The sequence below is a fragment of the Paramisgurnus dabryanus genome, chromosome 12 (assembly GCF_030506205.2).
Source record: "Paramisgurnus dabryanus chromosome 12, PD_genome_1.1, whole genome shotgun sequence".
Classification (NCBI taxonomy): domain Eukaryota; kingdom Metazoa; phylum Chordata; class Actinopteri; order Cypriniformes; family Cobitidae; genus Paramisgurnus; species Paramisgurnus dabryanus.
Genome location: NC_133348.1, coordinates 1,810,881 through 1,838,051, shown reverse-complemented (window position 1 = coordinate 1,838,051; position 27,171 = coordinate 1,810,881). Strand labels below are relative to the sequence as shown.

The 27,171-nt window shown below is 36.9% G+C and overlaps 4 protein-coding genes across 10 annotated transcripts in view; 1 reads left to right on the top strand and 3 right to left on the bottom strand.

The window, feature by feature from the left end:
* Positions 1-769: 769 nt before the first annotated feature.
* LOC135737846 (epoxide hydrolase 1-like) lies at positions 770-6,032 on the bottom strand. The gene is made up of 8 exons (XM_065255727.2): positions 5,829-6,032; positions 5,361-5,541; positions 4,938-5,156; positions 4,151-4,280; positions 3,553-3,764; positions 3,308-3,416; positions 2,213-2,335; positions 770-986 (listed from the first exon to the last, which is right to left on the bottom strand). The coding sequence occupies exons 1-8, from the start codon at positions 6,012-6,014 to the stop codon at positions 773-775; spliced, it is 1,374 nt and encodes a 457-aa protein (XP_065111799.2). The 5' UTR covers positions 6,015-6,032; the 3' UTR covers positions 770-772.
* Positions 6,033-7,460: 1,428 nt separating this feature from the next.
* On the bottom strand, positions 7,461-13,779 carry ephx1 (epoxide hydrolase 1, microsomal (xenobiotic)). Its single transcript, XM_065256118.2, has 9 exons — positions 13,665-13,779; positions 12,772-12,965; positions 12,510-12,690; positions 12,131-12,349; positions 11,737-11,866; positions 11,066-11,277; positions 10,715-10,823; positions 10,144-10,266; positions 7,461-9,984 (listed from the first exon to the last, which is right to left on the bottom strand). The coding sequence occupies exons 2-9, from the start codon at positions 12,952-12,954 to the stop codon at positions 9,777-9,779; spliced, it is 1,365 nt and encodes a 454-aa protein (XP_065112190.2). The 5' UTR covers positions 12,955-12,965; positions 13,665-13,779; the 3' UTR covers positions 7,461-9,776.
* A 1,503-nt stretch (positions 13,780-15,282) lies between these two features.
* On the bottom strand, positions 15,283-16,434 carry srp9 (signal recognition particle 9). Its single transcript, XM_065256116.2, has 3 exons — positions 16,222-16,434; positions 15,885-15,953; positions 15,283-15,799 (listed from the first exon to the last, which is right to left on the bottom strand). Exons 1-3 carry the CDS (start codon positions 16,291-16,293, stop codon positions 15,680-15,682), a joined length of 261 nt encoding a protein of 86 aa, XP_065112188.1. The 5' UTR covers positions 16,294-16,434; the 3' UTR covers positions 15,283-15,679.
* A 1,310-nt stretch (positions 16,435-17,744) lies between these two features.
* enah (ENAH actin regulator) overlaps positions 17,745-27,171 on the top strand; it is a 121,653-nt gene continuing 112,226 nt past the window's right edge. For 2 of the 7 annotated variants that reach the window (XM_065256110.2, XM_065256109.2), the window contains exon 1: positions 17,745-18,069. In XM_065256110.2, coding sequence (XP_065112182.2) covers positions 18,065-18,069 — 5 coding nt within the window. In that variant the 5' untranslated portion in view covers positions 17,745-18,064. The remainder of the gene's footprint in view (positions 18,070-27,171) is intronic. The other 5 variants (XM_065256113.2, XM_073816336.1, XM_065256112.2 and 2 more) reach the window with 4 other exon arrangements.

Below are 27,171 nucleotides of genomic sequence, written 5' to 3'. Positions count from 1 at the left end.
CGAAAGTTTTTTTTTTTTGACCAAATATGCATTCCAAAAATACCACAAGCAATGGAGTCGGACCAGCTTCATTGCTTTGGCTGTGCCTTCACTTTTGTGTCTCTTTATTTGATTGGTCACGAAAGTTCCCGCCAAGAACTTTCCACTATGTGAAAGAGACTCAGTTGTATTGACCTGCAAAACGTCTATAGCGATGATACTTTAATAAATATACTGTGTAGATCAATGCCGAATAGAGGAACAGTTGTTCTTAGCCACACTATTGGGCATTACTTGTGAACACTAATTTTCCTCTCAATGAATTGTTTGTAATGAGAAAGATTATAAATTTGTCTTGATAAAATAAAAAAATGTCTTCCTGGCTGTCTTTTGTGCTTTTTTGAATGCTACAATTTACAAATTCTCAGTACAAATTAGCAAAAAGTAATTTTTATAGTAATACTGTTTAAAGGTCCTCTGTGTAGATTTTAGCCGCATCTTGCTGTGAGATGGTAAATAGCAACCAACAGCTTATTTCTCTCTTTGAAAACGCACAGAGAAGCTACGGTAGCCGTCACAGGATAAACACGTCATCGCCTGAGACAACGTAGTTACGAAATGTGCTCTGTAGGGGTACTGTAGAAACATGGCAGCGACTTTCATTTAAGGGGACCCGCAGTGTTCTGAGATAAAAACGGCTCATTCTAAGGTAATAAAACAGTACAGTTTATTTAGTAAATGGTCACTTTTTAAATGCATTTAATAGTTGAATAAGAGCACATGAGCATAAGAGCTATCCTCTTTTCATCTTTCTTTCCACAATCTTCACAAACTTCTGAACGTCCTCTGCCAGTAACTGCGGCTCCTCCATAGCCGCAAAGTGTCCACCGCGAGCCATAGGAGTGTAGGTCTTGAGGTTCAAGTATTTCTGTTTGACCCACAGTTTGGGGCTGTGCTTGACCTCATTGGGAAAAGAGGCCATGGCCGCTGGAACATAAACTGGAATTCTATTGGGTAGAATAGAAATAACATCTTGATGAAATGAAACCACAAAACATACACTACCAGTCAAAAGATCTTATAAGATCTTAAAAATTATGTATGATTAAAGGCGTGATCTCTGAAAGCCAATGTTGACATTTGAAATCACTTAAACAAACACGCCCCTACGCCAAAAGAATCTGGACCTTCTTTTGATAGACCCGCCCCACACATACGCAACCCAGGCAACGATGTCGAGGAGGTCGTCTTCAAACTAAAATAGATGTTTTTCCACCTCTTTGTCTGATTGGCTCAAATTGAGTGGGCGATTCCCAAATGCTTTTTTGAGAAGGTATCTGCAGAACAAAAAGAGACGTTTCCCAATTTTAGGGCGTCTTCAAACTGAAATACGTGTTAAAAAATAATGATGTAAGGCTTGTTCGACTTCATTTGGTGCCGCAAGAACCGACAGCTGAATGACGTCAAAGTACAGCGAGAGCAATTCCCGAAATCATACGGGGAGCAGTTTGCATTTAAATCGCTCTCGCGGAACTTTGACGTCATCCGGCTGGCGGTTCTTGCGGCACCGCATGAAGTCGAACAAGCCTCTTTACTTGATGATGTTGGTTACTAGACACGCCCCTTACTGCTGATTGGCTACAAGTGTTTTGGTAGTCGGCCCAACTCACTCTTCCAAAGTGTTTTTCAAAAATCACGCACCACGCCTTTAAATGCTTGAAATGATTTTTGTAGACAAAAATAGCTGTGCCAAACAGATTAAGTTGGTTATTAAAAACGAAAATTTTATTTTAAAAAATTATTTTTGAAATGGATGACTTAGACAGAATATTGAAGGAAAAGCTGCCACTAAGAGCCCAGATTAAATGTGAACCCGCATCCTAAGGTGAAACTTCACGAAGCTTCTTGATAAAATGACGAGTATGGTTTTGCAATTTCTAAGCAAAGGGTGACTGCACTCCAGATGATAAAATATAACAGTTTTGAATTTTTGTAGTAACCATAATAATTCCCACAGTTACATTGTTGTTATGCCATGGTTTGGACAAGTCTATTATTATTCTGTAATGTGGAAAAAATATAAATCAAGAACAAGTGTTTCTACATTTTTGACTGGTAGTGTACATCTTAGATGTTTTTTTGAGACCATGCATTTTGCATTTTTTTGAAAAACAACATAAACCTACAAAATTAAGTAGCATTTAATTAAACATTTAAATATAGTTTCTCTTACTTTGTATGGGCCTGATCGGGACCTTTGCTAAAATTCTCCTTGTAGAACCGCATTGAGGATATAATGGACCTTGAGGTCCAGTAGATCATCACATTTGTCAGTAGATCATCAAGAGAAAACTTCCTGTTGGACAATTAGCAATATTTACCAAACACATATGTGAACCTGGACCACAAATCTAGATCATAACAATTTTCTTTAATAAGCTTTCCTTTGATGTATGGTTTATTAGAGATACACTATTTGGAAATCTGAGAGTGCCAAAATTCTAAATATTGAGAAAATCACCTTTAAAGATCTCCTTAGCAACACATTAATATTGATAAATACATATATTTTTACACTATATTGCCAAAAGTTTTGGGACACCCCACCTTTTTCAAGGGTTGGACTTTAGTTCCTGTGAAATGAACTCTTAATGCTTCATCATACAAAGATATTTTAGACAATTTCATGCTCCCAACTTTGTAGGAATAGTTTAGCGATGGTCCCTTCCTGTTCCAACACGACTGTGCAACAGTGCACAAAGTAAGGTCCATAAGGACATGGATGAGCGAGTTTGGTGTGGAGGAACTTGACTGGCTTGACTGAACTCTTAATGATTCCTCATACAAAGATATTTTAGACAATTCCATGCTCCCAACTATGTAGGAAAAGTTTGGGAATTGCCCCTTGCTGTACCAACATGACTGTGCACCAAGCAAGGTCCATAAAGACATAGATGAGCGAGTTTGGTGTGGAGAAACATGACTGGCCTGTACTGAGTCCTGACTTCAACCCAATAAAACATCTTTGGGATGAATTCGAGCGGAGACTACGAGTGAGGCCTTCTCGTCCAACATCAGTGACTGACCCTACAAATGTGCTTTCAGAAGAATGGTCAAAATTCCCATAAACACGCTCCTAAACCTTGTAGAAAGTCTTCCAAGAAGAGTTGAAGCAGTTATGGTTGGGTGGGCCAACTCCTTTTTAAACCCTATGGAATAAGAAAGGGATGTCTTTCAGATTCATATGCATATAAAGGCAGGTGTCCCAAAACTTTTGGCAATATAGTGTATTACAAATACCTTTTACAATAAACTGTAATATTATTACCTCTCCAATCCACCATCCTCAAGATCCCTAAATTCAGGATCGGTCCAGGTTGAAAACTTCTCCAATATGTAGGCAGCCAAACCAACAGGAGAGTCATTCAATCCACGTCCTATGTAACACAGTCAGGGTTCAAATCATATATGACTGATCAACATGTCTCATGTGACATCAGATTTACACGTGTTAATCGTGTTTTGTAACATAAAAGTAAAGTAAAGTTTGAAGATCCACATTGTGATTCTTACCCGCAGTGTCAGGTTTGGTGGCTTGTATGTGCACATATCCAGTTTCTTTAATGACATCCACCACAAGCTTCTTCACACAGGGAAAGATACGTTTCAAATCATGCTCAGTAAAGCCAAATAGTTTGGGAAACCATCGCCCAAATAGTAAAGACAACACCATGAGAAGGCCTGGTTCAGGGGCAGCAAAGTTAATATGGAGACCTTTTACGGTGCTGAGGAAAAAGATGGCCAATGGTCAGTATTGATAGAAAAATAAAAATAGATAATTTTGGAACAAAAGAAAGAACTGATTATTTTCATCAATTCTTATATTTTTCTATGATACTCATCCATCATCAGTGATCTCAACCGGGTTTCTTACTCTGGTTTTCAAAGGCACACTAGATAGTTTGTCAAGACCACTTTGTAAACCACAGATGTAGTGCATTAATGATTTAATGCAGTGGTTTTAAAATTGGGTGGCATGAGATGCCAGTTTTGAAGACATTTTATATAGAAAAAAATATATTACATTTTGTGTAATTAAACCTCAGACAAACAAGGCTACTAACCCACAGCACTACATTATGATTTACTGTAATAAAACATTTTATCATACTTGTGCTCCAGCTGGGCCATATTAGTAGTGATAAGATAACCCCAATCTCCTCCTTGAACGTAGAATTGATCGAAACCAAGTCGCTTCATCAGTTTATTGAATATGTGAGCTGTACACACCGAGTCAAAACCTGTACAAAAACAATATGACCATCAAAATCTCATAACGTAATGATAAATATTTAAGGTTGCACTGCATTTTACAGTATGTGCACTTGAAGAGTACACTGTAAAAAAAAATCCGTAGAAATTGCAATGTTATTGCAGCTGGGTTGCCGGTAATTTACCGTAGATTTACATTTATGTTATTTACTGGCAAGAGTTTGTTCAAAGTTAAATAAATTTTAAATATTAACAAGTCTTTATCTTTACAGAATAAAACTATACAATAACAGCCTCATGCAAAGGATTCTAGGAACCAGAAGTCATCATCAACCTTTTTCTGTTTTTTGCTTCAGATTTTGTTTCCCAGAATGTTTTGCTTGATACTGTTTTTTTAGTTTTACTCTGTAAAGACAAAGACTTGTAAATGTTTAATGTTCATTTAACTTTGAACAAAATATTGCCAGTAAAAAACATAAATTTAAATCTACGGTAAATTACCGGCAACCCAGCTGCAATTTCTACGGAATTTTTTTTACAGTGTACCTACCCAACAAAGTACTCTTAACTACATGTACTTTACGTTTATGCTTTTACCAGACACTTTAATCCAAAGTGCATTCAATCTAAACATTGTTTTACCCATGATTTTTGTGGCAATAATACAATGCTATCTAGCTCTTTACCTTTCTTATGAGGGGCTTCAGAGAAACCATAGCCAGGTATGGAGGGACAAATAACTTCAAAGACAATGTCATCAGGCCTGGATGGCTCCGTAAGCAGAGGGATTATACCGTAAAATTCATAGAAAGAGCCTGGCCATCCATGTACCATCATCAGAGGCACAGCACGGGTTCCTTCTGGCAGCTTCTTGGGCTTCACGTGGACATAGTGAATATCAATTCCTTTTTAAAGATGACAATACACAAAAACAAGAAAAATATGTTTATTTTACTTGAAACAGATTGTTTTCATGTTGTTGAGTGTCTCTGGTGTGATATCTTTGTAAGACATACAAAACATAGAAATTAATGCACGTTGTCTGTTATTTGATCTGTCTGTGAAAAATCAGGATATTTTGCAAATAATTACAATAGTTTTAGGCTCACCATCAATTTTGATTTTGAAATGAGGATATCGGTTCAGTTTGTCCACTTGTTTCCTCCAATCAAAATTATTCCTCCAATAAGAAACAACTTTCTCAAGGTATCCGGAGTTGAAGCCATAGTTGAACTGACTTTCTTCAAGAGCTGGAAAACTGCGGGTCTGATCTATCCTTCGATGCAGATCCTAGAGAAATGGATTAGGTTAAATGTAAGTTAAAAAGTTAGTTGTCACAAAACAATCAGGGATATATATAAAAAGTAATGCTTTTTGGCTTTGGCTCCATCATTCAAAAAATATATTGTTCAATAGCAAAACACATCAAAACTTTTCACAAATTCACAGGAGATCATCTTCTGATTGACAGTAAGAGAAAAAGACCAAAAGCACAGATTGCTCAGCCCTGTGTAAAGTAGCCGTGTTACAATTAACCCCGCGTTAGTTTGTGCCCCGCTCAACCCTACTGTACTTACCTCAATCTCCTCTGTAGTTGTCTCAATGTTGAAAGGGCGAATGCTGTCATCCTCAGGTTCTTGGGGTCGACTTCCCACACCCCACCAGTTATCCTGTGCTTTTAGAGGACCTTTTTTCTTCCTCCTCAAAAACACCAGGGCAACCACTGCCCCAAGCACCAATGCCACTGCCAACTCTATATACATAGTGAAAAGCCCTGGAATAAGGCAAAAAAAACTTTCATCCAAAATAAAGGATAATCCCCTTGTTGTTAAGTGTCTTGCTTGAAAGGCTTGCAGAGTTTGAATCTACAACCTTAAAAGTTATTAGCTTAGATCATAAACCACTAGGCAAAAAATATGGATCAAAGTGCAACTGGTGCATAACATTTACAGCACTGGGATTGCAATTGACAAAGCTGGGTTGTTATAAAATGTGGGTGCATAACAAAACTTTTTTCTGTTTGATTGTCTGTAACAACTATGAATGGATAAATGTTTATAATGGTTTGTACACTGAAAAAAATGATTCATTGAATTTAATCAATTTTTTAAGGTAAGTGGTTGCAATCAATTTATTTAAGCTACATTTAAACAAAAGTTTTATATTTTATTTGACTTCACTTATCTTTTTTGTTTAAATGTAGCCTAAATAAATTGACTGCAACCACTTACCTTAAAAAATTGATTAAATTCAATTAACATTTTTTTTCAATGTACACATAAATATCATAACTGTATATAGTCAAATCTAATTTATGACTTTCGAAGCTTGATTAATTTAATTGTACAGTGAAAGATTATAAAAAAGTTTAGTCTAAACCAGTGGTTCTCAAACTTTTTCTGCGTGTAGCCCCCCTTGTGTACGGTGCATTCCTTCGCCCCCCCCAAAGAAAATTTATGACAAAAAAACTGTTAAAAATGTAAAATTAAATTAATGTATTCTATAAAACTGGGGCCCCCCTAGCACCATCTCGCAGCCCTCAGTTTGAGAACCACTGGTCTAAACTATAATAATTACAAGAACATAGTAGCAAGATCACTACATATGAGAAGTCATATGCATGGAGGAACACATGCAAAACATTTATTTACAAGACGCTATAAATACATTTGAACGTACGAGCAACATTACACACTAACTAAGGAAAAAAGGGGCCTTTAACATATTTCATTGCCATTATTTTGCTCACCAGTATTGTTTTTATAAGGTTTGTTTTTAAAAAACTACTTAAATGTCCTAATATAACAAAGTCATGTATGTAAACCCGTCCGGGAAACTGCCCCCAAAATGCCAATATTTTTAAACCAAGCAGAGTCTTTGACTTCTCAAATATAGTCAAGAAACACCAATGCATCACCTTCATATTTTTGGAGATCTGGGTTTTTTGTCAGACTTACCTTTCATTTTACAATTATATAACATAACTTTTCACCACCCATTGTTGTCTTTAGGTGATTTAAAAATTGTGCAAGCATTGTGGCATGTCATGCAGAAGCACATATAAAAGGACTGCTACTCTTTTGGTAAGTTTAACTTGAAGGTAGTTAAATGTTACGACCTTTTAAAAGTTGTAGGGTAAGGAGTAACATTTATGGTTGTGGTAAATTTTGTAGGTGTAGTAAGCAGAAGAAGAAAGCAGGGACACGAAATAACAATGAAATGTGTGATTTATTATATACAGGTGAGAAAATAGATATGGACAAATAAATGAATATATAAAACCAAAAGAAAATGAGAAGTTAGTGACACCAAAGTAAATAAAGAAAAATAACAAAAAACACTCCCAAAGCATGATGCTACCACCCCCATGCTTCACAGTAGGGATGGTGCCCTTGGGATGGTACTCATCATTCTTCTCCCTCCAAACACATTTAGTGGATTTATTCTATTTTTGTCTCGTCTGACCACATGACTTTTTACCCATGACTTCTCTGGATCATCCAAATGGTCATTGGCAAACTTAAGACGGGCCTGGACATGTGCTGGTTTAAGCAGGGGAACCTTCTGTGCCATGCATGATTTCAAACCATGATGTCTTAGTGTACGTAACCTTGGAAACAGTGGTCCCTGCTCTTTTTAGGTCCTGGGCTGATTTCTCACCTTTCTTAGGATCATTAAGACCCCATGAGGTGAGATCTTGCATGGAGCCCCAGTCCGAGGGAGATTGACAGTCATGTTTAGCTTCTTCAATTTTCTAACGATTGCTCCAATAGTGGACCTTTTTTCATCAAGCTGCTTGCCAATTTCCCCGTAGCCCTTTCCAGCCTTGTGGAGGTGTACAATTTTGTCTCTTGTGTCTATGGACAGCTCTTGGCCATGTTAGTAGTTGGATTCTTACTGATTGTATGGGGTGGACAGGTGTCTTTATGCAGCTGACGACCTCAAGCAATTTAGGACAATAAATGGAGTGGAGGTGGACATTTTTAAGGCAAACTAGGGTCAGAATTCTAGCTGATAGGCAGGTGTTCAAATACTTATTTGCAGCTGTATCAGACAAAGAAATAGTTAAAAAATCATACATTGTGATTTCTGGATTTTTTTTAGATTATGTCTCTCACAATGGACATGCACCTACGATGACAATTTCAGACTCCTCCATGACTTCAAATTGGGAGAACTTGCAAAATAGCAAAGTGTTCAGATACTTATTTTCCTTACTGTATGTGGGATTTATTATAGAAAGACCAAAAATACGGGAAATTGTTTAAACAGGATGATGGCGTGAATGAATGGTAAAATAGGTATGGAAGAATTCCAGAAGAAACGGTGGTGTTGACAAGTATGGCCTACACCTCTTATCTAATGTATTTAAACATTGCGTTACCCAAGTGTTGTACAATGGAAGTCGCACAAAATCTTACCTGTCCCACTTCCTCTGGTATAAAAATAACAATCGGAGTGAAATCTCAAGACTCAGTTGTAACACGGTTACAATATTAAGGTAACAGTAAAATTTTATAGCGACGTAACAATAAACATTTTTGGATCAAAGTATTTGATTGAAGTTTTTAACTTTTAACCATTCCCCTTCTTATCAACTTTTTTGATCTACATCTAAAATTGTAAATTATCACTCTCAAAACAATTTTAGTTATTCAGATATACCCAAAACGTTTTCATTATAAGCTTGTAGAGAACTGAAAGGGAGAAACAACATGTAGTAGGCCTATTATTGGACATTATCCATAGATATACAAACTTAAGAATTGGGTTTTATCACAACATGGTCGATGATGTTCTGTTTAAACATAATTCTCGATATTGACGCAAGTTAAATTTCTTTTCTCCGAACATGAAACATAAGGCATACAAGGTAAATGAACACTAAAACTGCAAATCCATCACATTTTGTTCCAGCCTACAAGGACACAAACACAGCAGCTTTTGTGGGAAGCTCCTGCAACTTGCTCTTTTCAAAAGCATGTCATATCTAATATAAGTCGATAAACTTAAACAAAACTTCTTCTTCCGCCAGTAGATCTGGGTCTCCTAAAAAAGTCAGCCCTCAGATTGTTTTGAAAAAAAAAAAACTGTTCAACGCTGAAATGTCCTTGGATTGATTCAGTCTGTTTCCATGGCTCCACTGTGAGACTCTTTAAAGACCATTAATCTCATCAACTTCCCATGCAGTTTCTCAATCTTCCTTACGTCTTGGGCTTGATATGTTTTGTACTGTAAACACTGAGATTAAACTGATAAAGATATAATATATACAAAAACCTCACACAAACAAAAAGTAACACAACAAAGCACATGATAAACTGCAATAGTGCATTTCTTATATTTCCAGCATACTTCTTACATCTCAGCATTCAGTAATATTGCCCAAAAATATAAATGATACAATTCTTGGTCATATATGCTGCAACTTGTGATCTAGCAGTTTAATTTGCTCTAAAAGCTAATGGTCACTCTTCAAATACATTTAAGAGTTGAATAAGAGCACATGAGCATAAGAACTATCCTCATTCCATCTTTCTTTCCACAATCTTTACAAACTTCTGAACGTCCTCGGCCAGTAACTGTGGCTCCTCCATAGCCGCAAAGTGTCCGCCGCGAGCCATAGGTGTGTAGGTCTTGAGGTTATGGAATTTCTGTTTGACCCAAAGTTTAGGGCAATGCACGAGCTCATTGGGAAAAGAGGCCACGGCCGCTGGAACATAAATCGGAATTCTATTGGGAATAAGAGAAATAACACAGTGATGTAATGAAACCACGAAATATACATCTTAGATGTTTTTTTAACCAAGCATTTTGCAATAATAAAAAAATAATAATAACATAAGCCTACTGAATTAAGTAGCATTTCATTAAATATATAGTTTCTCTTACTTTGTATGGGGCTGATTGACACCATTGCCTAAATTCTCCTTGTAAAACCGCATTGAGGATATAATGGACCTTGAGGTCCAGTAGATCATCACATTTGTCAGTAGATCATCAAGAGTAAACTTCCTGTTGGACAATTAACAATATTTACCAAACACATATGTGAACCTGGACCACAAATCTAGATCATAACAATTTTCTTTGATAAGCTTTCCATGGATGTATGGTTTATTAGGATATGGCAATATTTGGACAGCAATTGGAAAATATGGAATCTGAGGGTGCAAGAAATCAAAATATTGAGAAAATCACCCTTAAAGTTGTACAAATCAAGACCTTAGCAACACATATTACTAATGATAAATACATTTTTAATATATTTACGGTAGGAATTTTACAAAATATTCATTACATAATATCTTGATTTTTAACATAAACAAATAAATTATTTTGACCCATATAATGTATTGTTAGTTGGTTATTGCTACAAATACACCCGTCCGACTTGTGACTGTTTATTTGGTCCATGGACACATTTTACAAATACCTTTACAGTAAACTATAATATTATTACCTCTCCAATCCACCATCCTCAAGATCCCTAAATTCAGGATTGGTCCAGGTTGAAAACTTCTCCAATATGTAGGCAGCCAAACCAACAGGAGAGTCATTCAATCCACGTCCTATGTAACACAGTCAGGGTTCAAATCTAATATATATAGTATGACTGACCCACATTTCTCGTGTGACATCAGATGTGTCAATTCAACAGGCTGTTTTATTTCAAAAACATTTGGCATAAATTTTCTTCCACACATCAGATTCACACGTGTTAATCGGGTGTTTTTTTACATAAAAGTGAAGTCAAGTTCGAAGATCCACAGTCCATTAAGTGAATTCATCGTGAATGCATTATGATTCTTACCCACAGTGTCAGGTTTAGTGGCTTGTATGTGCATATATCCAGATTCTTTAGTGGTATCCACCACAAGCTTCTTCACACAGGGAAAGATACGTTTCAAATCATGCTCAGTAAAGCCAAACAGGTTGGGGAACCATCGCCCAAAAACCAAAGACAAAACTATAAGAAGGCCTGGTGCAGGGACAGCAAAGTTAACATGGAGACCTTTCACGGTGCTGAGGAGAAAGACGGCCAATGGTCAGTTTTGACAGAAAAATAATTTTCATCAATTCTTATATTTTTCTATGATATTCATCCATCATTATTGATCTTAACCATGTTTCTTACTCTGGTTTTCATAAGCACACTTGGAAGTTTGTCGAGGGCCACAGATTTAGTGCATTGATGATGTAATGCAGTGGTTCTAAAATTGGGTGGCGTATGATGGTGCCAGTTTTGAAAACATTTTATAAAATACATTAATTGATTATAAATTCTGCATTGGCTACTAACCAACAGCACTACATGATCATTTAATATGTTTTGTTTAATTTTAATTCTAACTTTGACATTGTTTTATGTCATGCATTTTCTTTGGGGTGGGGGGGGCTTAGGGGTGCAACCTACACAAAGTGGGCCACATGCCAAAAAGTTTGAGAACCACTGATTTACTGTGATAAAACATTTTATCATACTTGTGCTCCAGCTGGGCCATATTAGTAGTGATAAGTGAACCCCAATCTCCTCCTTGAACGTAGAATTGATCGAAACCAAGTCGCTTCATCAGTTTACTGAATATGTGCGCTGTACACACAGAGTCAAAACCTGTACAAAAACACATAATGACCATCACAACATTATGATAAATATTTTACGTTATACTTTATTTTACAGTATGTGCACTTACAGTGTACTTACCCAACAAAGTACTCTTAACAACATGTACTTTACATTTATGCATTAAGCGTGTGTTCAAACCCATGATGTTTGTGTTAATAATACAATGTTGTATCAACAGGAACATGCATGAATATGGGTTAGGGTTTTAGTATACGGTTCTGTGTTGGAACTTGCGATCTGGCTCTTTACCTTTCTTATGAGGAGCCTCAGAGAAACCATAGCCAGGTATGGAGGGACAAATAACTTCAAAGACAATGTCATCAGGGCTGGATGGCTCCGTTAGCAGAGGGATTATACCGTAAAATTCATAGAAAGAGCCTGGCCATCCATGTACCATCATCAGAGGTACAGCACGGGTTCCTTCTGGCAGCTTCTTGGGCTTCACATGGACATAGTGAATATCAATTCCTTTTTAAAGATGACAATACACAAAAACAAGAAAAATATGTGATACAGTATCCTTGTAAGACATACATATATAAGTATTATAGCATGTTGTCTATTTTACTTTATCTGTCTGTGAAAAATGTGTATATTATGCAAAACATTAGAATAGTTTTCGGCTCACCATCAATTTTGGTTTTGAAATGAGGATATTTGTTCAGTATTTCCACTTGTTTCCTCCAATCAAAATTATTCCTCCAATAAGAAACAACTTTCTCAAGGTATCCGGAGTTGAAGCCATAGTTGAACTGACTCTCTTCAAGAGCAGGAAAACTGCGGGTCTGATCTATCCTTCGATGCAGATCCTAAAGAAATGAATTAGGTTAAATGTTAGTTAAAAAAGCTTTCTGTCACAAAACAATAAGGGTGATATATACAGTACATACGTCAATCTCCTCTGTAGTTGTCTCAATGTTGAAAGGGCGAATGCTGTCATCCTCAGGTTCTTGGGGTCGACTTCCCACACCCCACCAGTTATCCTGTGCTTTTAGAGGACCTTTTTTCTTTCTCAAAAACACCAGGGCAACCACTGCCCCAAGCACCAATGCCACTGCCAACTCTATGTACATAGTGAAAAGCCCTGGAATAAGGCAAAAAAAAACTTTCATCCAAAATAAAGGATAATCCCCTTGTTGTTAAGTGTCTTGCTAAAACGGCTTGCAGAGTTTGAATCGACAACCTTAAAGTTATCAGCTCAGATCATGAATCACTAGGTTAAAGAAATATGGAGCAAAGTGCAACTGTTGCATAACATTCCCAGCACTGGAATTACAATAGACAAAGATGGGTTGTCATAAAATGTGGGTCAAAATGACAAAGCTTTTTTCTGTATCTGTACAGCTCCAAATACACAATAAAAATGTTTGAATATCTGTAACAACTATGAATGGATACATGTTTACAATGCTTTGCACACATAACGTTACATATTATAACTGCGTAGTCAAATCTGATTTATGACTTTTGAAGCTGGATTAATTGTACGGCGAAAGATTATAAAGAAGTTTCTAAACAATGATAATTACAAGAACATTACAAGATCACTGCACAAGTCATATGCATGGAGGAGGAACACATGCAAAACATTTATTTACAACACTCTATAACGTACCCAATGTACTATATCAAAATAGTTAAACGACCGTAAAGTTGTGTAATCAAAGCTTTACGTAACATAACGGATTGGTGCGCTGTTCTTGTAGATTCACAATAAATAACAATCAAAGTATTGCAAATATGTTAAGACTGCTGAATAATAAAACTAGGCACGATTACTCACCTCAAAAAGAAGTAAATGGGTGTGATGGTTTAGCGCTGACAAAACGCAGAAACATCGCAGTGCAACATGGGAAATGTAGTCACACACGCGCTGACACGTTTTTTACAGTTACCATAGAAACCACAGTGAATATACCGTAGCGACTACGTTACTATGCACATGACCACTAAATAAAATAAAACCATCATAAAATAAAACAAATTGTTAGTCTTTTCCTTCAGATTATAGTGGTGGCTTACAATAAAGTATGTGCCTACAATAATTGTCAACATTATCTAGCATTGCATTTGCATGGCGTTACGTGAGGGCGATATAATACGGTTGACTTTGTATAAGTAGACTATAAGCCAATATTTTTAAACCAAGCAGACTCTTTGGCTTCCCACATATAGTCAACAAGCACCAATGTCTCACCTGGATGTTGTTGGAGATCTTGGTTCACTGTCATGTTAACTATGGGGTGGTTTCCCAGACAGGGTTTGTCCTAGTCCCAAAATAAAATGCATGTCTGAGCCTGCTTCTTAATTCAAAAACACCTTGCATTGACATACATATTTCAGTACAATTGTTTTGTCTCAGGACGTACACTAATATTTCTAATTTGTAAGATATGTTTGTAAAAACTACTCAAATTTTCTAATATGACTATAATATAAGGCCTAGTGTTGGTTTAAGCTAAACCCTGTCCAGGAAACTGCTACGTAACGCAAGTGATCACAAATAAAATACAAATTCCCCAAAATACCACCCTTTAAATATTACTTTTTCATATAATAGATACATTTAACTAATAATTTATACTCCATCTCTACAGTTCTGTATTTGAGTATCATCTTAAAGTTTATTTCACTAGTGTCTTCATACAACTGCTCCACCTACTATATCAGGTTTCAAGCGTTTTTGACCAGTTACACTTTCACGTATGTTCCCATCTGCATTACCAGTAAATGGCCTTACATGAACCAGTACACTTCTATTATAAAGTAGCCTATATTGTTAATTATTTAAACACACTCTCTACTTAAAGGTGATAGTTCACACAAAAATACAAATTCTGTCAACATTTGCTTACCCTCAAGTTTATCCAAACCTGTATAAATGTCTTTGTTCTGCTGAACACAAAGGAAGATAATTGTAATCAAGCAAGACGCAGGAACATCATTCATTTCCATAGCAAGAAAAAATACTATGGAAGTCAATGGTGCTTCAAAACTGATTCTTTATAGAATAGTTCTGCAGAGCACAGAGGAATATACTTTGAGCAAAGACGTTCATACAGGTTTAAATCAACATGACTAAGTAAATAACAGAATTTGTATTTTGAGGTTAACCATCCCTTTAATAATGCAGCCTTGTTTAAATAAATCTACTTCCATTGAACAATGGAGTAGCTGAAAATAATTAGGTGTTATACGGAGGATAAAATGTTGTCTTTTGGTGATTAAAAATATTATTGCACAAACATCAAGGTGTGTTATGACGTTGCAGTATATATAAAATGAGTTAACTTAGAGGTAATATACATTATCAACCTCAAATCAATGAAAGTTATTCAGATACATCCAAAACATTTCCATTACAAGCTTGTAGAGAAAGAACTGAAAGGGAGAATTTTTTTTTAATTAGTATTACTGTACATCATGCATAGACATACAAACTATAAGACTGGACTTTATCACAACATGGTGTTGATGTTTCTAAACATAATCCCTTGATATTGATGCGAAGTTAAATTCCTTTCTCCAAACATGAAATAAAAAGGTATACAAAGTAAATTAACACTAAAACTGCAAATCCATTACATTTTGTTCCAGCCTCTACATGGATACAAACACAGCTGCTTTTGTAGGAAGTTCCTGCAACTTGCTCTTTCCAAAAGCCTGTCATCTCTAATATTAGTTGATAAACTTAAACCAAACTTCTTCTTCCACCTGTAGATCTGGGTCTCCTTAAATAGTCAGCCTTCAGATTGTTTTAAAAACAACTGTTCAACACTGAAATGTCCTTGGATTGATTCAGTCTGTTTCCATGGCTCCACTGTGAGACTCTTTGGAGACCATTAATCTCATCAACTTCCCATGCAGTTTCTCAATCTTCTTTACGTCTTGGGCCTGATCGGTTTTGTACTGTAAACACTGAGATTAAACTGATATAAATACAACATATACAAAAACCTCAAACAAACAAAAGTAACACTTGCACACAAACTTTAAAACTCACCACTGCATCGTCTGTCACTTTCATACAGATATTTCCATCACAGTGTCGATATTTTAAAACCACTCTGACCTGGATTATAAAACAGTTATAAAAACACACATTAGTAAACTGAATCACTACCCAATATGAAGCATTCAATGCTGTCTTTGACGAAACATCCTATTGATCCAAATTATATAGATCCAAATTACATCATTTCAAAAACATTTACACACTGACATAACTATATGTTAGTATATAACCTCAACACTGATCCATTTTTACACCACTTTGCTAACAGACAGATAGCATGTTATTGTAAAATGTGTTGCCATGATGTGTTTGTAGCCTCATTTACCTTCATCGGATCCGTCAAATAGAGTTTTTCAGCCGCTCGGGCAAACTCTTCCCATGTCTGATAATAAGGCATATTTTATATACGCTGACCAAATACAAGTTTTTGTTAGATGCAAAAAAAATCAGCGGTTTATCCACATACAGCTGTTTGAAACTAATTCCAGGTGGCCTAAAGTGCAGCCACCATTAATCGTAAGAAAACGCACTCTGATTGGTCGGGAAATGCACAGGCCAATAGGAATCGTGCATACTGCTGAGTCGGGGTTTAGTGCTTACGGTCCATGCGCATGCGTCCTCAAGTGAACAGCCGCGACACTGGGGAATATTTAAAGGCACATATGTCATTACATTTTCCAATTAAACCAATACAGTTCCCATTACAACCATTAAATGCATTTTTTGTGGTGGTTCCTATTGTTGTTTATAACTGAACAGTAATAAGAAAAATGGGATGTAATATGTGCAATGTACAAATAAATGAAGCAAAATTGCTCACATAGGCCTATTATGTGTTGTTGTAGTTATAAAATTGTGTTAATTTAATATGCTTAATTTGCCTTTGAATGTTTAATACAATATATCTTTTTTAGATCCAGCATCAATGCCCTGCATTATAAAAATATGCCATTTATGCTATTAATACAAAACGTAAACACTGATCAATGATTTAGTGATGAAGCACTAAATATGGTCTAAAACCAGTGTCATGGTAGTGGTACGTGGGAAAAAGCCACTGATGCCCAAACACTTTACTCATGAATCATGATTAATTTTCTTTTTTTTTCCAGATACACAAAGTGTACCAGCAGATGGCAGTGTTGTATTTCTTTACATCATCCCAAATAGGTTTTTGGATTCCACACTATGGCGGTTTCTCAGCCTTCGGATGTCGCATATGCAGGCTGTATACGTCATCAAGCCTGGTTTATTTAAGTTAACTGAGCATTACATTTCCGAGTCATAAGCATATTACAAATATTTACCATTAACAAAAAATAATCGTCAACTTTATAATTGTTAATATTCTGAAATATCACAGTCTTGATGACGTATGCAGTCCGCAAATGCGACCTCCGGAGGCTACAGCCTTTGGATAGAGAAACGGAATATATCCCCATCATAGTTCGTAAAAATCAGAAAAATGCGTGAGTGCAGTAGCTGAGGTGGTAACTAGATCTATAAAAAACACATTGAAGAGGTATTAAAATATTTAGTTGTGCTTGGAGTGTAAACTGAAGCTCAGCTTTGGGAAGAATTTAAGGAGGCAAAAAAATGACACACGACACATGCACAGAGTAATGAAAATGACTTGATTAATAAAAAACTTATATTGTTAATATCTATCTATCTATCTATCTATCTATCTATCTATCTATCTATCTATCTATCTATCTATCTATCTATCTATCTATCTATCTATCTATCTATCTATCTATCTATCTATCTATCTATTCGTACGTGGGGGCGTGGTCAGTAAGTCTGTGCGTCTCTTACGTGCTGACGTAGGCCAGTAAAGCTGTGCGTCTGTTCTGTGGCTGTAGAAGGGGATCCCAGCGGCACATTGCCGCTATTAGAAGCTCAGGCTCTCGGAAGACCAAACAGAAAAATATAATTCTTGCTTACAGTTTTTTTTTTTTTGCATCAGTATCCGCACACAGCAGTGCGATGCGGTAGGTCATGTAGACCGAGCATTTTTTTTATTTACTTTGATTTTTATTTTTTTTACTTTGCGGGATAGAAACTCTCTGATCCTGCGGCGTTTCATTCATATCTTTTGTGACTTTGGCCAAGAGCGAACTTCACAAACTCTCTAAATTATATAACACCGCAGAAGTGAATTCACCATGAGGTAAGAAATGCCAAGTTTTTATCAATGCATCGATATTCACGTTCATTTGTGATAAATATAGCTGCTCGTATGGTTGGTGTATGCATTTTGTGCGTGCACTATTTGCGCACTGCTTTTAAATAATTCAATAAACAAACAGCTGAAATTAAACAGACGAGGCGCATGATATAAAGACGATGGTTACAATTCAGTAATGAAAATGGATTCATTGGTAAAATGCACGGATATCAAGAGAGCAATGTTATTCATAAGAGGTGTGGGGAAAACGCACATTTGTATAACGCGTATGTATTATGAATATAAGTAGGCAGTTGTGCAATGCAGCATGACAGCGAGCTCAGGATATGTTGCTTATTTAGGTTGCATCAAATGAAAGAACAATTTTGAACACATAAAAAGATATAAAGACATTTCTTGTGATAAGAGACGTATTTTAAACTTGACTCAGTTTAGAGGACTATAGTTTGTTCCACCCTTGCCTTTTGTGCATTTCATCTTGGCAATATGTTAGATAACGTTTGCGTTAAAATTTTAGTTTTTATGACTTTATTTATTTATTTTATTATTCTTTTCTGTGTTTAATCTTCTATATTAATAAAGTGCCAGATGTAGAGTTAACTATATTATATTGTGATTAAAGAAGCAGTTCACCCAAAAATAAAAATAGTTTTTCCACCACCATGGCATCCCAGGTGTGTATGACTTATTTCCTTAACCTAACCACAAACTTTGTTATTTTAAATACTCTTTGCAATGCAAGTGAATGTGCAATCTATTTTACGGTACAAAAGCACACACACCCATCATAAAAGTATCTCATAAGGCTCAATTCAGTAAAAAAATTATATATATATATATATATATATATATATATATATATATATATATATATATATATATTTGTTTAAATGCACTTGAGTACTGCTAAAGTAAGTCACATACATCTGTGATGCCAAGAAGATGTGAAAAATAAGAGAATTTTCACTTCTGGGTGAACACTTCCTTTGTTACATTCTCATGTCTGGTAAGAGCATGTGTTAAACTTCCCAACTTTGCTTTGATGATCAAAACAATGAAGTGTTTCCTTGTGAAGACACATGAAGAGAGAGTCAGCTGTTGGCAGCCTTTAGCAAAAACTAAAGAGTTATGCGGCTACATAACTTTCCCCTAGGGGGACGAATGTAACTTGCATCCTGTCTTGGATTAATCTCTTCTGTATTGTTTGGCCCGTCTTACCATTACGTAGTAAAACACCTCAGATGTACGTGGGTTGCCTCTTGTGTCAAAAACAGGACTGTCTTTCGCTCGGGAGGGCGATTGAGCGGAGGCGAGTGTTCATGTTTGTTAGCCGTAACAGGTGTGGTCCGTGTGATTTTTAGAAGCAGACTGCTGTCTTACTCATCAGGAGCAGCATGTGTCGGGAAGTGTCAAGCTTTTATGTGTGGCATGACCACAGGTTTGCTATGTGTTAACTGGACTTCTTTGGACAACTTTGTTTTATATCTAAAGAAATAGTTCACACAAAAATATAACACCCTCATGTTGTTTAAAACCAGTATGACTGTTATATTATGCGTGGGACATTTTTAAAGAATTGCAATTACAATGAGTTAGCACGGATGCACTGCAATATCCAATAAATGCTAAAAGACCCTAAAGGTAATGTGTGCAGAACAGATTTAAGTTTGTTTCACCAAACCCTTTATGTGAAAAAAAGTTTTGGTGAAGTATTCCTCTAATGCATAACTGTTTTCTTGGGATCATGGGCTTGGTCAGTAACCCAGCTGTTATTTGTTTGAAGGATCATGAAAGTGTCTTTCAACTTACTGTTGGCCATAGAGATTGATGACTCACTTGAATAATGTGGGTTATGTTGTTTTTTGCATTGTCTTTATTGTAGCATGAGTCAACCAAGCTTTTTTGATGTTTAATCAAATTGAAATTGGGCTTTTGCCGGGGTCATGCAGAGGTAAACGCATCTGTGTGAATTCATCAGTATGTCCTTACAATATATGCATCTGTCCTTAACAAAGGTCTGAAGTCCCCTCTCCATTTTTCTTTCTGTAATTACTTTCCTTGGTATAGATGGAGATGCTGAATACACCTCACCTGCCCCCCCCATCCCTTTCTCTCTATTATACCCTGTCACCCATTATATTTTCTATTTCATCTCATTTAAATACAGAGCTCTCTGTGAAAGTTCTTTATCTTTGACGTCAATGCCATAGATTCACTGTTCATTGTAGGGTCTGCTTTGAGAAGTACATCTTTTGTAGAGATATTTTTGAGCGAGGCAATCAAGAATTTAATGCATTTAATCATAGTGGATTACCACTGATTTGAACTTTGTTAAAGGGAAAGTACACCAAATATGGTACAAACTCAAAATCCGTCATACTTTGTTTCCTCGTATCAACCTTGTGTGACTGACTTTTTTGTGTAGATTTGAACGCAAAAGGAAATATTTAACAGAAGCAGAGCGGTCAATATGTTTTTTCCAATCAATGAATGGAGACCAGAGACTTATGTTGTTTTCACCATTGTATAGAATAGGGCTCCAGACTAACTTTTTTCACTAGGAGCACAGTGGCCCCAACTGAAAATTTTAGGGGCGCAACCAGAAAATTTAGGGGCACATACCGTAAATCAACATGCTAACCAAATATTCACATTTCTATTAAGTAATACACTGTATTACTAATAAATACTGTGATGATAGATGCAGAAAGTACAATGTGCTGTTTTAAATTCAGTTTCACGTCACAAAAAAAAGGTCAAATTTACTGGTCGCACATGTGCGACTGGATGTAAAATTCAGTGGCACACTCTCAAATTTTGTGGCATCTGGAGCCCTGCGGAGAAAACTCTTCCTCGTGATGATGGTTATCCGATAAAGATGGATTGAACAAGATTGAATATCTGTATTTAACATTATTTTACAAATAACGTAAGCGGCTCGATACCTTAAGTTACTAACGTTAGCTTAATTTAACAACATTTCACAAAGACGGAGCTTTGCTTTTGCCATGTGCAGTTATCCGGTTCATTTTCGAAAGTGCATCGCATATAATAAATGTTCTCGGTTTCATTTCGTTCTCCGTGTCTGTCTCGTTATTAACAAAATAAAGTAGACTTTATAACAGAAAGCTTACAAATCTCTCATGAAGCAAGTTTAATAACACGTGAGCCCTCACTGAGCCAGTGGCCAAACACGGCGCGCTGCGGACAAACACGGAGATAAAAGGAAAAACTTAAATTCGTCTGCAATCTGCATTGCCAAACAATCAGAAATACATACAAATTAATGTTCATGTATATTTTACATTTAAGTCTGTAAAAGACAGTATAGATGAAGTGAAAAAGCATTAAATAAGTCGTAACCCTTTGGTGGCACATTAAAAACAAACAAACATTCGAATAGCATTTTTAAAATTCGAATTATTATTATTGCCGATCGAATATTCGAATATCCGTGCCCATCCCTAATTGGGGGGCTTTTGTACTGGGTGCAGTGTGTAGTACCCGATACGTTTTTTTTTAGTACCACATCGGTTGGGGTTCAAAGCGACCCAAGCTGATACCAAAACGTGATGCGAAAATATGTAGATCATTGATTGGTCCGGGAGAATTGTCACTACCAGTTCATTGCTATAATGTAAAAGATAAGCTTTACCTTCATGCTAGCTTGCGCTGTCTCTAGTAAACCTGTTGTCATCTGTGCTTAGCTCTAAATGCCCAAACTCACTTTTAGCAATGAAAAACATCCACAGGTTGAGAATCAGGAACACCATAACAGTTTTTTTCCAGATTTGCAGTTTGTGGCGGCACACTTGCGATGCGCACGTCCGCATATATGCTTAAATGCAGCTTAAATGAGGCTCAGTGGAGCGTGTCGCCTGAGGTCACGGTGTTTGTACAGAAACTGTCATGTGAGACAGAGGTAGTGATAATCAATTAAAATTTTGGGGCAGACTGAGAAATAAATGAATGTATGGTAGTGTACAATGACGCTCTCACTTGTATGATGTCACAGCAGTAGGCAGCGCAAATATAACGACACGCCTATAATCCCTCCCACTCCGAAGTGTTACTAAACTCGATGAAAAAGCTAACCACGCCAAAGTGAGGTGAGCTGACTTGACCTGAGCCAAACCAAACCGTAGGGTACTATGCAATGGAAAAGTGCCATTGGATAATCTCTTATGAGCTATAGGCAAGAAAGAAGTCATTGGTTTGAATAGCCGAATTATAGGTACTGGGTGGACTATCTTATGACCTCACACAACATATGTGTTTAAAGTCGGGCTGCATGATTTACAGGGTTTCCCGCAGAAAATTTGTTAGTTAAGGTGGTAGGGTTGTGCAGGTGGGCGGGCCGGGGGCATTGCAATCAAAGGGGCGGGGCGTACGCGTCATGAAGAAAATATTTTATTTAAAACACTCAAATAAAACTCAATTTTGAAGAAACTATGACAGAAAATGAACACATACTAGATTATTAATGAATTAAATGTTTTATCAGCACAGCAGGCTAGTTATCCTCCAGACAGTGACGGACCATGTCTTTTTCTCATTTCGGCCATGTGGCGTTTGGTGGAATTTTTTTTGGACGACCTAGTTAAGGTGGTAGGGTATCCCAGCTTAGGTGGGCCGCCCAAACTGAAAAGTGCTGCGGGAAACCCTGATTTATCCGATACACATATTGCAATGGTTTGCGACAACTGAATGATTTTAATACTTAGTCAGAGTTTTTGGTCGATACAGATAGCAAAGAGACTGGTGAGACAAAGAGAGAAAGAATGTGAAACATTTATGTTGTTATATATCATTTAATTTTTAAATTAATTTAATTTACCAACTTAAAGCTTTATTGTAGCACACATTGTATACCACATCATTTATCAAGTTATCGCATGACACGTTTTTCTTCAGTATCGTGCTGCCCTAGTTAAAAGAGCACCAATTGTCCGATTCACGATTTTACATTTCCTTTGGTGTGTAAGTGTGTATTAGTACATGTTAATACAAAGGTACAAATCCCAAAGTAAACGATGACACAAGTTATCATTTGCAACTTAAATCTCTTTTCTTGGACTACAACAAACACACAGATTGTAGGCAACAGTTTACTTCCACAAATGCACACATGGTTTTAATGTTTTAGTATCCTTACATTACCAATCTGTTACGTCCTGCTCAAGCAGCGCTGGCAAAGTTGATCGATCAGCTCGGTCGTCTGCATTTTCTGGATCAGATTCGGCTTGTATTGAAAAGGTAGTAAAGGCAGTATTAACTCCTGTCAGTATTGCATTGTGAGCTAATCTTGCAAACATGCCAAGGAGCATCACATTTTTGGCTGACGAAAGAGGTATTCAGGCCAACCAAAACTGTTCTGGTTAGCTAGCAAATCGGAGGTGCTTTTCAGAAAGCTGATTCTAGGGATAGTCAATGTCTCAAAATGAAGCATGCTTTTATTTAGTAGTCATCTTGAAGTCATTAGAAATTGTTGAACAAAACTTGTTCTTGCTTTTGGCCATGCAGATGATGGATCAGGTGGTGTTAGTCACTGTACTAGCTTGGCTAACATTTGACGAGTTTCGATCTTGTTTGGGGGTTCGATCTCATTCTTTATCATTAACGTCTGTTTGTAATCAGACTAGTCAAAGTAAACTAGAAAGTAGTTTCTTTAATAGGTTTGGGCAAAACTTTCTCTTCAGTCCAGATCCAAGCCAGAGCCTCCACCTAGACACTTTATGGTCACTTTAATGCCAGTAAACATTCTTGAGACTTTAAAATAGACTTGGAAGAACAGAACAGGTTGATGGTATCTTACAAGTTGAACTGGATCTGTAGTACGAGGGCTGGTTGTAGCATAGGGCAGCATGTTTTTCTCACTAATTCCCTCTTTTTTATGCTTCTTGCTGACTTTACACCATGTGGGTCTCTAAGTGATGACAGGTAGGAGGAACGATATCTGCCATATGGCTTGTTTTACTTGGTTTTCTTTATTTTGCTTTCTTTGTAGCCTTAATGTTTTCGTTACCTTTGATGCAGTGCACATAGTGGGCACCTGTTCATACATTCTGAAACATTGAGTTTTTTTTAACCTATCGTTGGGTAAAATATGACCAGAACTGATTTTTAACTTAAATAAACCCAATTACCAAAATGGTTAATAACCCAATGGTTGGTTCTGTCTAGGGATGCTCACATTGACCGTTTAACCGTTAACCGAAGGTAAGAATTTATGACCGATTAACATTGTCAGTTAAAATAAAATAAAAAGAATATGTCGGCGCCCCATCAGTGCCCTTGCTCTGCCATTGAGAAATTATTCTGTTGTTTGTTAAAGGACCGGGGAACTTATTTTTATATATTTTATATTACGTATTTTTGTAACGTGACTTTTTATACGCGGTTCATCTGTTCGTCCACACTAACACGCAGTGTCACGTCACTGAAACTGAACATTTTTGAAAACCCCTGCCAGGGTGAGTATTTTAAGAAACCCTGGTTGCAGTGTTTTTGAAGTTTTTGCTTCTGATTAAGGCTTCTGAATGGTTGACATGGCTTTACAATTAGGGTTATATCACCGCCTGCTGTTGTGGCATGCTCTTGACAGTGCATGACCACATGTTTTTGCGTGTTCATGTAGGTGGAGATTTCTTTTAAACTGAGCATGTGTGGAGGGGATTTTTTTTAAACATCAGGAGGAAAAACTCTGGTTATAAAAATACCCGTGTCCGTGGGGACTAGGCCTAAAAAGTCTGTAATTCTGTGCAAAAGCTCCCACCTTTAAACATAAACCCAGTGATCATATTTATAGCTACATATAATCACACAGTAAATGTTTTATTGTCTTGCTTTTTCAAAAAAAAAGGTGTGTGGACCAGGACTCAGGTCTTATTTGAAGTAAATATGTCTCATGCCAGTTATGTTGTACCAGTATGTTTGATGGGATGTGTAAATTGGATATAGGATTAGCTTGCAGTGTTCTGTTGTATCGAACGATATTAATGAACGAGGTATAAATAGATGGATCATGGTCTTGCACATAAACATATTGCAATATGCATGGGTCCAAGAGCTACTCAGTGAAAGAAACCGCAGTTGTCCGTCATACATAAGTCATGCTGGTTAAATTGCAATCATTCACCAGGCATTATTCAGCAGTTGGGGTGGAAAAAATTATGTAGGGCGTTGAGCTTTTTTGACTTCAGGCAATGAGAAACTGCGCTTAGCCAAACCAAAATCATTAAAGTTTTCACGTTTAAACACGGTAGACTAGAACAGGGGACCCTTACATATAATAAACGTTCAACTTGGGACCCCTTTATATCCTTATTTATATATTTTGTATAAAGGAACGTTTATTACTGTCTTTTTTTTCCCTTTTTTGGGGAGACCCCTTAGAAAAGCCCTGGCCTAGAGGAACACAGACTTTGGTGCCTGTTGTAAGGGGTACTCAAATCTGTCTAGAACCCCTTAAGATACCATTAGATGAACACTAATTCTCTTTTAGGTTCAACAAGTATGCATGTTCCCCAACATTTGCATTCCACATATAAGCCGCGGTTTTCCCCACCAAGGCCTTTTTGCTTTGAACACATACAGCATCTGAATTAAAGATGAGATGTTTTGTGTATGTGGGTGCATTCCGAGTTCCGAATTCTGGCCAGAATCCCTCATCTCGTTTTCAAGATGGCAGCACAAGAACAGCATGTAAGATGTTTTGTTTCTGTCATCCGACAGTGTCCTACCGTGCCTGTGTGTTTTCTGATGCGGGTCCTGCAGGGGAACCATGGTTCGACAGGCGTTCCCTTAAAATGCAGTTTAAGTACGAAAGGATGCTTTCCAATGTGAATTTGCGAAATCTTAAGGGGCAGCGTGACACTTCCTTTTCACCGTGCGGAGGAGGACCACGGATAATTGCTCCAATGTGTAGCATGTTAAAAACAGCTGTGAGTGTTATCACAACACATAATTCTGATGATTTTTTTTGAGTAATGTCCTATACAAAGTTTGATGTACTGATACTGATGTAAAAGTATGAACAAACTTATCCCTATCTGCACAGTTAATGTAAAGGTTGAGAGGCAATCATTCTGCATTCCTTCCGGACGAGCCCCCCAATGCCCTACATATTGTAGTGCCCCTGCTATTGTGACTGAAACATCTCCCTTTTGTGTGTGCAACAATGGAGCTGGACTCTGAAACTGGATTGTTGGACACTAGCTGCCAGGCCTTCACTGGCTTTGCGGACATTGAACAAAACAGCCATGTTCCCCCTGTTTATTAAAACTAAATTGCATTCAAAAGTTGTTATTATAAAAGTAAAAACTGCCTTGAAATCTCATATGAAGTTCGTTTGGAGGAATGTTTTTGAGGGTAAAATGTGCATCAGAGCTGGATGAGACTATCGTATCCTTTTTATGGCATTTTATTTATACTTTTTTAAGTAACAAAGCTGATAAGTTTTATATCCCTCCTGTTTCCTTTACGATCAGAAAGCTGTTGTATTATTTCTTTTTGAATCCATAAATAGATTAGTGCATATTTAGTATTTTATTTTTATTAATGTGAGCTTTTTGCAGGATTAACAGGATAGTTACAGGAGTCTTTTTTAAAAAATCCCTTCTTTGTGCCCTTTTGTCAATATAAGATTGAAAGGATAGACATATCAGTGTTCGCCATTTAATATGCCATGTCTAAAAAAAACTTCACTATCATCCTGGATTCTGTGTGGTAGCTCGATGTCATTTTTTGGTAATAGAACTGTGAGCAGAGCCCTAATCCAGCTGCACGATTGAGCCCCAGCAGCCTGCCTGCCTTTCTGCCCACTTCAAGCTGTGCCATTCACATCAGACTAACCAAGAGAACATCCCTGATACAAAAAAAAACACACCACAATGTCTTAATCAGACTCATTGTGTTCACCGCTTGATTATCTGGCCGATGAGTCAGATGATGTGCAGTGAGCTCTGCACAGCTAGGACCAAGGCTTTGTAGATGTAGATCAGATGGATGTTTGGTAAATGCATCATGTTTTGGAGTTTCTTTAGATGTTCGTCGTGTTGATTACGGTCACTTTCTATTTAAGAA

Coding starts and splice junctions, on each gene's coding strand:
- LOC135737846 (XM_065255727.2), bottom strand. CDS start 6,014: ATGTATATAGAGTTGGCAGTGGCATTGGTGCTTGGGGCAGTGGTTGCC. Junction 5,542..5,828: donor CAACTACAGAGGAGATTGAG/GTAAGTACAGTA, acceptor CCATTTCTCTAG/GATCTGCATCGAAGGATAGA. Junction 2,336..3,307: donor GAGGATGGTGGATTGGAGAG/GTAATAATATTA, acceptor ATTGTCCAACAG/GAAGTTTTCTCTTGATGATC.
- ephx1 (XM_065256118.2), bottom strand. CDS start 12,954: ATGTACATAGAGTTGGCAGTGGCATTGGTGCTTGGGGCAGTGGTTGCC. Junction 11,867..12,130: donor TGAGGCTCCTCATAAGAAAG/GTAAAGAGCCAG, acceptor GTTTTTGTACAG/GTTTTGACTCTGTGTGTACA. Junction 9,985..10,143: donor GTCAATCAGCCCCATACAAA/GTAAGAGAAACT, acceptor TATTCCCAATAG/AATTCCGATTTATGTTCCAG.
- srp9 (XM_065256116.2), bottom strand. CDS start 16,293: ATGCCTTATTATCAGACATGGGAAGAGTTTGCCCGAGCGGCTGAAAAA. Junction 15,954..16,221: donor ATTTGACGGATCCGATGAAG/GTAAATGAGGCT, acceptor TTTATAATCCAG/GTCAGAGTGGTTTTAAAATA. Junction 15,800..15,884: donor AAGTGACAGACGATGCAGTG/GTGAGTTTTAAA, acceptor GTTTAATCTCAG/TGTTTACAGTACAAAACCGA.